Raw genomic sequence first — 13,827 nt, forward strand, 5'->3', positions numbered from 1 at the left:
TACTGCTGTTGAGAACGTTAGCATTTTCCCCAGCCATTTTAATAACCTGAATAATTTATTTAAATGTAAACAAAAAGTTCCTTATAAGGAATCAGTGTAAAATGTATCCCTAGTCTATATTAATAATTCTGTATTTCACAAAAGAACACTTCAGTTTTCACCCTTTTGAAATTCCTCTGACGTGCTGGTGGATTTTGTCACTCAAAATGCATAATATTCAAGAAGAATTGACTTAATATCTTAGTAATTAATTTTCTGTGTTAGCCTTTTGTGAAGGTAATTGATTTGATTTACCTGCTTCATTTTACCTACCCCTGTCTCTGTGTTCACTGCAGCATTCAAACTGTTTCGAAACAAGAAGCAGAAACCAAGAATTCATGCTTAAAGTTTTTATTTCTAGGCTCACTGTAAAGAAATCAAGGTTGTTTTTTAGTTGGTTTGGGTTTTGTTTGTTTGTTTTTGAGGAGATTGAGGACAATCTCCCTGGGGAGTGTCCATGCACACGGTGCCGTAGAAGACAGAGCTGGCTGTAGACATCCTCTTAAATAAGTATCAGTTGTGCTATTGGATTAATTCTGTATAATTCTGTATCGAGCTAAGAATATGCGTAGCTACATCTGCATCTTAATGTTTTGAGCTCTTATCTCTGAGTTATTTACTATGTATTTTATTTAAACAAGTTTGGAGACCTGATACACAAGTTAATCAGCTGTTGCTGAGTGTGAGAACGGATTAGATTGCAATGACCTCCTTGGCTAAAGAAAAGCATACTTTCTTCTTGCTCCAGCCATGATAGGGAGCTAAACAATTGCTTCCTATGAAGCAGTGAGAAAATGGCTCTCTCCCCTTGGACTGTAAAGAAATCATTTGAAAAAAAATAAGGTGTAGTTTGGTGAAAACTTTTGAATTGTTCTTGCACAAAAAGTTATGAGATGCAAAGCCTAGTGACTTGCCAGACCTGTGATCTCTCTATAAAACAAAGCAGCAGTAAAGCCACTGTTGGGATCCATTGGTGTTATGGTTACATGAATGGTACAGGGATATTTCAGGTGCTTTCTTTCTTGCAGCCTCAGCTATCTGTCATATCAAGTGCCTTGCCATTTGCTTCTGTGCTTCTTGAGCCTATGGCCAAAAGGCTGATGAAACTTCCTGGGACCAAACTATGGTCCCAGGAAAAACTCATTTGAAAACCCAGGTTGTTTGGCTTTCTTATCAGTTCTTTTATAATAAAAACAATTGCAACTTCTTAGCTCTTGTTGGAGTGTGTGGCAGAACTCATGGTTTCATCAGCTTCCCTCTCCAGGCCAGTACAAGGTGTAATTGCTCTTCCTTTTGCTTTGTAATGGATCAGCATTTAACCTTGTCAGTGTCAGGAGGTTCACTGTTCCCCTCAGGTTGGTAACTCTACTCCTTAGCTCTGTTTCTTTACGAGGCTTTGTATTCCAGGTTGGTTTTGGCATTCAAACGTGGCTTTAAAGTCATGGAAAGCCATTAAGCTTTGCAGCAAATGTGTAAGATCCCTAAAAAAAAAAAGTTTGATTCCTGATGTAGACTTTTGCAGTCAAATTAGGAAATGAAAATTCATTAAGCCAGTGGCTTGCTGTGTTTCAGGAAGCAATTACAAAAACTGTTAAGTTGTGGAGGTGCCTCACATGTGGGAAGGAAGTGAGGAAGAGGGAATCGCTGAGAGCTGACTACAGCAATCTGGAGATGCTGTGTAGGACTGCTGACATTGACAAGAAATGACTGTGCTGTGCCTTGACCACCAGATGTCAACGAAACTCATGAAGTGCCTCCTCCTTACCATAGTAGTCTTTACAGTAAATATGATGATTTCTGTTTATAGGCAGATGATGTAAGGAGTCATTCAGGGCTGAAGAAAACACGTATTGCACTGAGCTTCTTGCTATTGTAGACAGGCTTGGGGACATCTCATTTAAAACAAGCCTTGCCTGTTGGTACAATCAATCTCATCTCTTCTTAGCAGCAAGAGGGCTCCTACAAATGACCTTATAGATTAGGTGCTTTCTGTTTACATTCGATTTCCCACTCCCTGCTATTTGTAGAGAATGATTATCAGGGCATTAAATTTAAAGTTTTGCCTGATGGGAAACTGTTGGACATTTTGTCATTTTCTTGTGGCTTCTCCTACCCTGGTGGAGAGGCAGAGAGGCAGGGGAAGCAATCACCAGAAAGGTCAGAAATATTTACTTACCTATATTGAAATGCTGCTGAGTGGCTTTGGCCAGTCTGAGCTGAGTGCAATGTTTTGTTCATGATGTGGCAGGGAAGCAGTGAGGCTTGAAATTAAAAGCCTCTATTTACCTGTGCGTTAGCAGGCAGGGGTCGCTGCTGGCATCCTCTGTCTGGCCTTTGCCTAAAGGCTGTGCCAGAATACAAGTTGCGTGCTGGTAGCAAGTTGAAAATGAGTTAATACCCAAGGCTCCTTTTGGCCTTTCTTCTGGAGAGGGATGCACAAACCCCCTCCCTTCAGTGTCCTGGGGCAGGGGAAAGGCTTTGGCCAAAGCCTCTTTAGTATTGCCATGGCTTCAGCTTAATCAAAGGCATGTATTGCTCTAATTGTAAGTATTGGTAAGACCTGTGTTCTGCACAGATACAACTTTCCTCTGTGCCCAAGAAGTTTTGCTCCAAAGCACTTCCTCCTTATCAGCAACAAAATTAGAGGACTGGGCTTCTTTGGGAGCAGTATTTGCCTTCCGTGTCATGCTGTAACAGTAAGTAGATAAACTCCCAAGCCTTTTATTTAGGCAGAGTGAGAGAAATTGCTACAGCTTAAGTAGCTATCTCAAAGGAATACAGATTAAGAGGAAACCACTTCTAAATTTGGCCTGAATTTATTCACAGGTCTTTGGAAGGTGTTTTAATATATTGATATTTAAGAGCCAAAATAGGGACTGATGGAATTCAGTGGGAAAATAGTCAGGCTCATTTCAGTGACCTGAGGTACAGTGCTAGTCATGTGTGTGCCCCACTGGCACGGGTGCTTTTGCACTGCTTTGTAGTGAGTTCATTTTCACAGCAAGCAGGAGGACACAGTAAATTTCTGTTAGCAGAACCAACACTGAAATCTAACGGTGTTGATAAACAGGAATACAAGTCCAATGTGACTTCCAAGTCAGAAGTTGTAGGAATTCACATGGAAGTGGTGCCAGGTGGAAGCTCGCTCCTCTCATCATTTGCCTGATGAATCTGAAGGAGAAAATGAATTTTTCTCTGCTTCAATTCCAGGTTGATAAAAGCTTCTTGCTGTCTAACCTTTCTATAGAAATCTCTGGTATTCTACATGACTAAAAATAGACAACTCATTTAGGGTAATGGTTTGCCCGCTGAGAGTTTTTTATTATGCTTCATTGTGCTCCTCCAGAAGAGGTACAGTTTGTGAAAGACATGGCTTGTGTACGGGAGAGCACAGCAGATTCCAATTGCAGAATATTTAGCAAAGTACTTACAGTCTCTGTTTTGTGAGAGCTGTTTTGCTGGGCTAAGGACTGGTAGCACAGAGACAAACAAGAGAAGCTGACAGATTGGGGAATGCTGGGTGGGTTCATTTGCCAGCAGACTTGATGAATCACTCTGCTGCAGCTTTTCATTTTCAGAAAGATCACTTTCTGAAAAACTCAAATGGAAGGCAAAAGAAGAGACAGCTGGGAGTGTTTTGTGAGTTTTCATTTAAATCAAATATACAGTTGCATCAGAGTAAAGATATATTTAAACGTTCCTGCTATTAAAATATTTTGAGAAGCAAATAAAATCTAGACTAACAGGAAGCACAGTTATCTGGAGGACTATTTGTCAGCCATGTTCCAGAAGTAGGTGTTGAGTTTTGCTTAACCCTCCCTGGTCAAAACCAGTAGGACTCATATGTCTGGAACTTCAAGCAGCATTTCGATTAGGTAAGAAAAAATATCCCTCTTAAAGCCTCATAGGCAGGTTGCTCAAGCAAAGGTTAATGTGCTCTTAATAGGAGAAACACATGTGAGCAATGTGTGAGACGTAGCCTGAATAAGAGTAGGGATCCTGTCTAATGCGTTCGCCCTTGGAAGTCCAAGGCTGCTGGTATCAAGATTGACCAGTTGATATACACGCATGAAAAGGGCTCTGTGTAGCTGGCTAGAAGCAGAGGAGGCATAAATGGTGTGGTATTTCATGCTGGTACCCCTGCTGCAGACACAAGTGATAGGAGACCAAAGGCTGAGGCCCATTTCCATTCTTCCTGATGCAAAAGAGCTCAGCCCCCGTTGTGCTGCACAAAGTTATGGCCAGGGCTCTGTGCTCCGGGCAAGGAGTAACTCTCACATCCATTTTCTCACTATACCAAATTGGTTGTGTCTTCAAATCAATTTTGGCAGTTTTTTATTGTCTTGTGGGAACATCAGCATCTGTAAGAGCTTTTGCAGGTCAAAACTTTTACCCTTGCTTCTGGATCCCCACTGTAGATCAGAGAAGTGCAGAATTCATCCCTGCAAGCAGACCATACTGAGAGCTGGAAGAGTTATGGCATGGCCTCATCGGCTTGGCAGGGTGGAAAGCTTCAGGTGATGCTGAACAACCTTCTGACCCTAGCATAAGTAAACAGGAGAGTGGGAGTGCTTTGAGGAGCAGCTCTTTGAGAAAGGTTTTAAATCAACTGCTCTTCAGAGAATGTGCTCTGTGGTGCATTTAGAGCATGTTGGGTAGAAGATCAGTTAGAAACAATCATGAAGAACTGGGTGAAAAGCTACGTTTGTAGTCACTCAAACATAAAGCTATGTATATTTATGTGTGTATATATACATAAAACTACAAGACCTTCAGATAGCTCTCCATGTCAGTGGACATAGAATAATAAAGGAAAGAGATCCAGGGGTGCTGTTTCACATCTGTATGCCTGTCTCCTTCGAGGCTGCAACCAGTCTCTCGACTGCCTAGATCTGAGGAAGGAAATGAGATACACGTATAGTGTGGGATTATAAAACACTTGTATCCTCTTCTGAGCAAGATTCAAACAAGTCCTTATTTCTAAACTGACAAATAATAATAGTGGGCCATACCATGTTCACAAACTGATGTTGAGGGATTTGATGCTGTTGCTTTGAAATGCTAGCAAGGGAACTGGTCTTGAAATATATGTTTTCTTGAGTAGAATTCTCCTCAGTTTCTGAAATATGGAAAGCTGTTACTAGTTGTGCAAGAATTTTATACTGTGAACACTGTTTGTGCCAGGAAAAGTGGTTAATTTTATGAGGAAAAGAGGTTTTTTTTTTTCTCTGCAGGTTGCTGATTAGTGAGTCTTCTGCAGGTAGAAAGGAAGAGCAGGAATGCGTGTAGAGGCAATCTACTGAGACCATGTTACAGCACACACGAACTAACAAAACATTACTTTTGATCTTGAAGTACTTTATAAATGCTGATTGTAAGTTATTAAACATTATTGATCTCAAGCAGGGCATGAAGATTGCCTTAACAAGGGCAGCCTGTGAGCCCAGGTAAAAGGATTACCATGCTGAGGAACTGCATTGGTTTGACAAGCAAAATTTGAGTGTAGAAATGTAGACTGCATGTTTTGCATCCTTCTGGTAGCATGCCATTGCCACTTGGATTTCAGGGAAACATCACTGTTTCATTCGACCTCTTCCCCTTTCTTCCAGATTAGTGGTGATGGGAATGGTGGGCTGATGTGCAGCTCTCTCAATTTGCAGGGCAGATCTTGTTAAGTGTGATAAATTAATATTCCAAGTAGACCTTTCTCTTTTGTCTTCAAGGCAATAAATCTAATAGCTAGATACTGCCCTCAGCCATGCTGTTCCTCTTCACCTGTCCCTTTCTGAATTAGTTTTTCAACAATCAATTTATCTCAGTACCTCTGTAGGACACCAACTACATTTCCAAGCTTCTCTTGAAGATGCGGCACAACTGTGCCTGTCCATCCTAATTGATGTTCTGCTCGAGACCAGGTCCAGTCAAGGCGCAGGGATGTACACTGAGGGTATATGAAGAGCTAAAACCCGGTTCAGTCTAATTCTTAAAGGAAGACTAGGAATCCCACGCGCATATAAGCTTATCATTTATTGCCTGTAATTTTCTCAACTAACCTCAAGCTTAATGATAGCTCCCAGCTTTGCTTTTCTCTTCTAATTAATGTTCCAGTGTCTGTGTATAACCTCTGCATAAAATCAGAAGCAGCTTACACAGTGATTGCAGTGGTAGCACAGCACCTAATGCTCAAGATAGTCGTAGATGAGACTATCAAGGTATTGAGAATAAGAGGTAGCTTTTTCATGTACTGTCCTAAAGCTGTATTTTATTGGTGGCTCATCTTGGCTGTAGTTAACTTCCAGAAACTGAATGAAAGAACTGTAGACACCAAACATAACCTGTGTGCATACAAGCAGAGATTTTTTGGGTGTGATGACCTTTTGAGGCCATAGTTTGTTGTGGAGTCATGTGGTTGAGTAACTTTACATTTACCCTCTTAATTGAGCAACATTACGCTTAACCCCATAATAATGAAAAGGGTTCAGAAATCCTGTTTTACACTGTGGGAAATGTTTTGCATCCAATTTTTTTTCCTGGAGCAAACAAAACCAGTTCTGACCAAAAAATGTCGATGGGAAATCCTGGTGTATGGTAGAAGAAGAGTCGCTCTGTGCCCTTTGTTAACTCCAAATTAGCATTGGTTTCATTTTAGATGTCCTCAGCTGGAGCGGCTGCTGTCTGAGGGGCATTCAGTAAAGGACCCATTATGTGTCTGTTCTCTGATATGGAAGAGGAGTGTGCATTAACCTAGACTGTCCACATGAAGCAAATAGTCCATTTATTTTATCATTTTCACTGTCACAGCAAAAAGATTTGAGTGGCACCGTATTTGTCAGTTGAATTTATAGCAGACTGATAGAGAAGGGACAGGTCTGCCTCTCCTTCCTGCCACACCTCTGCTGTCCATCAGACCACCAGCACTGGGAAGCACCCAGTGGAACAGGGAAGGGGGAAAGTATAAGCATATATGAGCAGCGCAACTCATTGCTTTTCATTTCCAGCAGAAGCATCAGGTTAAACTGTGAATATCCATTTATTATTTACATCCTCTCTATGGCACTTTGGTGATTAAATGACAAGGGAAAAGATGTTCTGGAGGTCTGCAATGGAAAACATGAGTATTAACTTTGAATAGGAGCTCCTCGTGTTCCCTACAAAACTCAGATACCTGTAATAGATAACAGTTATACAGGAGAAATGCCAGTTTTGTTTGTTTCAGTATCTGACTGTTGTCTTAGATCTCTCTGTCCCTGCACTTTGATTTTGAAATGTTGTACTCAGCAAACCTTGAGTTTTATGTCTTTTATTGTTTTAGATTGACAAGTATGCTCAGCGGGATCTGAAGAAAGGGCTTCATTTGTATGGGACAGATGGAAATATCGGCCTAACTAATGCATGGAGCATCATTCAAACAGATGTAAGTCTGATTTATTTATTTATTTTCCCTTCCTCTTTACCCTCTGGGTTCTGAAACAGCATATTCTGTGTTTGAACCTAATTAAACCCCTGGATCCCATACCAACCTCTTCCTCGTATCCATGAGCACATTAGCAACTAAAATGCTTTCTGTTGCAAATGTTCATTTTGTTTATTTCTCTTCGGCCGGGATAGCTTATTTCTGTTAAATATTTGTACTGTGTTGACACCTAAATATCACTTTGATTGCTGTGCAGAGAGTAGAGTAGAGGGTCAAACAGCAAATCTTCTCTTTAAAGTCAAAGTGATAACTGATATTGGAGTGAACAATGATAGCGTGATAACAAACACCTCAAATACAATTCATTTCTGCCTTGTCTCCTTTTTATTGCAGTTAAAATGGAAACTGTCCATGGTATTTGCAGCCTCCTCCTACAGTCAGTGCATTTTTTTTTCCCATCAGAATTCAGTCATTCTCCATCACAGATGGGCTGGGAACACTTTTTGCTGTGTTACCATCACTGTCACATCCTTCCAATTCTCTAACAACGCTCTGCTGGTATTTGTCTCACAAGGCAAAACTCAACTCCATAGCTGCCTTTTTCCTTTTGCCCTTGTCCAGCTTGCTGAGGAAATGCCATCACCTGCAGTCCAGATTTATTAGCTCTGTCCTTCTCTTTTCATATTCAGTGCAGTTATGCTCATGGGTATGATCTTTCTAATCTGAGTAATTCTCCTTGGATTAAGAACACGTTTCAACTTTCCTTCAGCTGTAGGAAAAAGCATTCGTGCTGCCTTGGTTTCTCCCTGAAAATCTCATGCAGCTTTCTCAGAGCTTCTCCTTCCAGAGGTGCTAGCACAGTACAGACATGCAGGGCTCGGTCTTGCCTCTGATGTCTTAAACAACCTCTGCCCATCCTTCCAAGGTTGTATGAATTACTCAAGGTGATGGATGGGAACCTATCACATTCTGGTGCAATAAACCCACTTGTTTACCCTTTACTGAAATCCTGAACTGCACATCTTTCAGTCTGATGGTGGTGAAGTTTCACAAGTGCTCTTCTGTCCAATATCAGATAACAGGAGTCTGCAGTCAGCCAAGGAAGGGTTTGGGAGGTTAAATGTTCAAGGTCACTACCAGAAGCAAAGCATTGATTTGCTATCTATGTCTGTCTTTGGGGCTATGTGCCCTGTCTGCATTGAGTGCAGCAGAGTGGCTGTGTGTGAAATTCTTAAAATGGCTCAGGTCCAGCAAGCAAGCTCTCCCATCCTGCATCCCAGCAATTGTATGGGGAAGGTTCCTTTATTAATCATTAAGGGGACTCAGCATTTTGCAAAACTTGGTCATATTTTTCTCTTCCAATATCATCACTGGATAGGAGAAGGTCTAAACTCCTGATAAGAGAAATACGTTTTGAAGTGCTGGGCCAACAGTGAGCCATATGAAACAGAGAAAATGGTTAATGTAATTGCTTATTTCAAACGAAATACAGAAGCTCTACTCCTAACTTTAATATATAATAAGATTTACTAAGATATTTGAAGGAAATATTAATACAGTAAATTTGAAGTATTAATACACCAACAGGTGTTAATAGTTTATGTATAATGTGGGGGGAAAGGAATTATGTGGGGGATTTATGGGACATAAAACCCATGCTCCTGCTTCCTTTCTGTAAAATAGGTGTATCAGTGTATTCAGGTATGCCTAATTCTCTACCCAAGTTTTTTTCAGGATGTTCACAAATTGAACGGGACAGAGAAAAGTTGCACCAGAATAATCAGAACTTTGGAGATTTACTTTGAGGTCAGAAATTCCAAATGCTTTCTATAACCAGCAAAAGATGAAGTAGTGATTTACTTACAGTCCTTAAAGAGAACAGGAAGGGAAATGGCTTTTGAAAGCAGAGGACGCTGCTATTGATCTGAGAGCTAAAACCGTACCATAGAAATATTTGATGGTAAGATGCCATTGTGCAGCAGGATGCTGGATCCTCCTCTGAGGTGTGCAGGGTTTCTTTTTAAAAGAAATGGTCTTGTTGAGTAACAAGGTTGGGTTTGATAAGTCTGTGGTGTATGAATTGCTACAGACGATGCTAGATCATGTTAATGGTTCCTTTGGCCTTTGAAACCTATTAGTGTGTAGAGGGGGTCTTTTGAGTTTCAGATGTCAGCTAGTTCTTGGGAGCCCAGAAGATAGCAGGGAAGTACCACCTACAGCCTTGGTACATCACTCTTTCCTAACATGGCAACTTTGAAATTCCCATGCACTGTCTTGACGTAGTGTTAAAGTCAGCATGCTCCCAGTGCTGGCACTGAGGACAAAAGCAAAATGCTCCCAGAGATCCATATTTACTGCTCTGCATGGTAGTTTTTCACGTGTATCTTTCTAAAGTATTTTGGAATAGGCTTGCAGTGGTGTAGTGAAGGCAATCCCAGCATGGTTAATTATGTAAAGCACTTTACACTTGAATAGCACTATGTAAATGCCAAGTATTATTTTTTGTGTTCAGTAGTAATCGGTACCTCTTACACTGCTAATCAGTAGAGTGTAATCACTGATAGGAGGATTAGGAGCATACAGGGGACTTCAGGAAGGGATGGTCCCAGCCCAGAAGTGCTGTTTTCATTCTGGCTCCTGAAAGACAGCTCTCAAAAACCCCACACTAGAACTAATCGTGTTGCCATGCAGGAGAATGTCTCAGCACGGATTCTTTTCATGGACCCAGTAAACATCAGTCATTGGTTGAGCCATGGGCTGTGTGTGTATGTGGATTGCATCACAACAGGAGCATCAGAAAAAAAGTAAAATACTGCATGACAGTAGGAGAACACGTGATCCTCCTTTGCCTTCCCCTCCTCATTGACACTCCTTTCTTTGCAATGTTAATGATTCTGAGTATGAGCAGGAAGATGGCACTGTGGTGAAAGCACTCAGCCACAGGGGGCCATAACTTCTTCAGGCATCCTCCTGGTAGCTTAGAGACCATGCCCTCCTGTGTGTGGCACCTTCCCCATAGAGAAGGAGAACCACGCAGAGCAGGTGCCATTTGGTTTTTGTGGGAATAGCTGATCACAGCTAGAGAATGTGGCTATCTGGTGCAAACACAGGCACTTGTGAATGGTGATTCTTGTGTTTCTTCTGGGTTCTGGCAATCTTGTTTCTGTTCTTGTGGAGGCCTTTCTTCATTGAAGCTTTTGTGCTTTAAACAGTTGTTTTCTTTTTTGAACAGAAGGATACACATCATAAGGAACTGGGAATGAGGGAACAGTGAGGTCCCAAAGGCCCAGGTGTCAGGAGGACTACTGGTTTGGCTCTGTTCCTTTACCAGTGAAAGAGTAGGACTCACCTGCACACATGCACACATTGCAATGCATGTTATACGGAAAGCTCTAGACTCATTCTGCAGTGCTGTTCAGCCTTTTGATCAGGATGCTGTTTCAAATTGGAACACTATTGATTTCCTTTTAATACCTTCAGCTTGCCAAACTCACTGCCTTATCTCAATGGATCTTCAAACTGTAAAAGAATCTGTTGCATGAGCAGGTGACTTTTGCACATCGTGAAGACCACAAAAGCATACAATTTTTTATTTTTTTTTTTTAAACATGACTAAAATATAGTTTTAGGATGTAAGTTACGCTGACCAGCTTTATTATTATATTATTATATTATATTATTTTATATTATGCTTCTCACCAGCCAGGACTAGGTGAAGTTCCAGGTGGAGATCATTAGGAAACAAGAAACTGGCATTAATTTTTAAAATGTTGCTTCATCCCAACAATTTTGTGATCAATATTGGAACAGTTCTCCTTTTAACTAACCAGGCAGTAATTTGAGGAGCATGTAGGAAAAGCACTAGCTTCACCAAAGTGAGCAAATTCAGCTCACTTTTATTGCTGTGTGATGCCTTTCAAGTCTGTTTAGACCACCGTAACTGAGAACAAAATTTGACCCGATCTCCCTCCACCCTGTTCAGTGTTAGATCAAAACATACGGTGGCATAACAGCTGAAGTAATCCCAGAAATCCATTAAACGTTATACGATTTCAAATTGTAATTATCTTTTTCATTACTTTTTACAGTGATGGTGGAAAAGGGCACCCTATCCTGTCCTTCCTGCTCTGTCATATTCACAAAACCAATCAGTAATTGCTAAAACCGGACCGAGGCAAGGACTGGGTGTCTGCACGGTCAGGTTTATTCATTCATTTTAAAAACCCTGTCCCAACCTGTCTGCTCTTATGAGATATTGGTAGGAAAAAAAAAAGAAAGAAAGAAAGAAAAAAAAAAAAGCCTATTTAGAATTTCATAAAATCATAGAATGGCTTGGGTTGGAAGGGACCTCAAAGATCATAAAGCTTCAAGCCCCTGTCACATGCAGGGCTGGTATTAAACACCAATAAAATCCATACAGTAATCTGTTTCTTCATATTTCCACTGCAGTGAGATAGAAATGTTGTGTTTAACATTAATTCCTGGCCCTAGGTATCCCAAGCAATAATTGCTGATTAATGCAAAAATAAAGCAATCTGCAAGCAGTTCTGCATTCCAGAAGTGCAGCACAGAGACCAGAGTGCCACTGGATGCAGTTTGGCTGGAAAAAACACTGCAGCAGCACGTTGGGCTGAGCAGCCCTATGTCCTGAGTGCTTGGGAACCAATGCACCACTTCAGAGCCCACGGAATCAATACAAGGGAGTGATCGATGCCACTGTTAAAAGGAGGGGGAAAAAAAAAGTGGTTTGATATCTCAGGAGAAAGAACATCCCACGTGAAACATGTGAAACAAACAGCAGTGTTTCACATCAGTATTCCTGGAATCTTTCAGTAGCAGGAGGCTGGCGACACAAAGGCATTTGACAAGATTTCTGCTCGTTTCAGAGAGTGTGTAGTGTGTGTGTGTCTCCTACCTGACTGTCACCTTGTGCTGTAAGTACCTGCATTTGTTCATGCAGATGTGCACAATTACATCTAATTACATATGCTCTATCACAGCTACAAGCCCTAGCATCAAATGATCTGAGGTGCCCGAGTCAAGGCGTCCTAAAATTACTGCTGTTTTCGAGACAGCATCTGACATTTGCTGAAAATTGCCCCTTGTTGAAGTGTCTCAGTCTAGATTCACCAAATAAGCACAAATAGTTTGTAATTGTCTTTTAGGCTTCGATCTGGATCTGTGCTGGTGACTCACTCAAACCCACTGCAGCTCGTTTCCTTGTTCTTGCCTCTTGATTGACCTACTGCCATGGGTCAGTGCTCCCTGCAGATACTGTTCACCTGACCTGGTCTTCACTGAATACTGCTTACTTGCCTGTATGCCCTCCAGTTTCTGTGGTGTTGGTATTCGGTTTTAGGATTCTGTATGAGTCACTGCTTAATTCCGTTGCTCGTCCTTTCTGTGTTTTCCAAGAGCATGACATCTCCTTTGATGTGTTATCATTATTTCTTCCAGTCCCACAAACCTTGTGCAACTTCATTCTGTTTCTCACCCTTGATCTCTTCTTAGCCCTTTCTCCTCTTGCTGGGATTTATCTGTCAGCTGTGCAGGTGAATAGCAATATTTAATCCTCTGCTTTTATACACTATACAGAGAACCTGCACTGGCATGGAATGGGTGACCAAGACTAGGCCAAACTAGACTTGTCTCTGCCTCCTGTTTCCACCTTTTGGCTTACTGGAGAGTTTGACACTGTTAGGAATCCCAATTCTAGACCTTGCCACAGTCTGCTTTGCAGGCTCCATAGGAACAATTGTTCTCAACTCCTTCAGCTGAGCTGCAAGACTACAAAACCTACACTTCATTACCTTAGCCTGTCAGACTTTGAAACCTTCATCCATGCCAAATTATGGGGAGAAGGGGTTCAGTTCCGATCCGTGCAAACTTGTGTCACCTGTGTTTGGCCAGAATGTCACTCAGATGCCTCAGACCTCACTGTTTCACTCTCTGCATCATGTCTGAGCCACGTTTTCAACAGTTTTTTGCTTGACAGACAGGCTGTCTGTCACTTCCATCTATCCGAGGAGCTGATTGATAGCGAATGATGACATCCTGCGAGAACTTCTTGTAAGATTTCCAGATAAACTCTTACTCTTCAAACATGTGGCATGTGTTCCATACTGCTCCTATCTGCTTCTGGGACCTCTCGTCATGAATTACTGCCTTGTGTGTAGGAACGTAAAGGAAAAAAAAAGTCACACACTTTCTTTCCCTTCTGAGTCATGTTGTGGAAGCTTGTGAGTGTTTCATTTCTGAGTTTACAAACTAAGGCTTGATTGCTGCCACGGACCAAATAAGAATTTTGGGCAGAATCTTAGGGAGGTGTTACTCCAGTAGAAAAAATCTGAATTTTGTTCATTTGGATGAAAAAC

The 13,827-nt window shown here is 41.4% G+C and overlaps 1 protein-coding gene across 7 annotated transcripts in view; it reads left to right on the forward strand.

Moving 5' to 3' along the window:
* TSPAN4 (tetraspanin 4) overlaps positions 1–13,827 on the forward strand; it is a 397,360-nt gene that overhangs the window by 373,155 nt on the left and 10,378 nt on the right. For all 7 annotated transcript variants that reach the window (XM_042884548.1, XM_042884552.1, XM_042884549.1 and 4 more), the window contains one exon: positions 7,352–7,453. In XM_042884548.1, coding sequence (XP_042740482.1) covers positions 7,352–7,453 — 102 coding nt within the window. The remainder of the gene's footprint in view (positions 1–7,351; positions 7,454–13,827) is intronic.

This window comes from Lagopus leucura, unplaced genomic scaffold (genome assembly GCF_019238085.1).
Source record: "Lagopus leucura isolate 7727_CA_CO unplaced genomic scaffold, USGS_WTPT01 Super-Scaffold_100044, whole genome shotgun sequence".
NCBI lineage: Eukaryota > Metazoa > Chordata > Aves > Galliformes > Phasianidae > Lagopus > Lagopus leucura.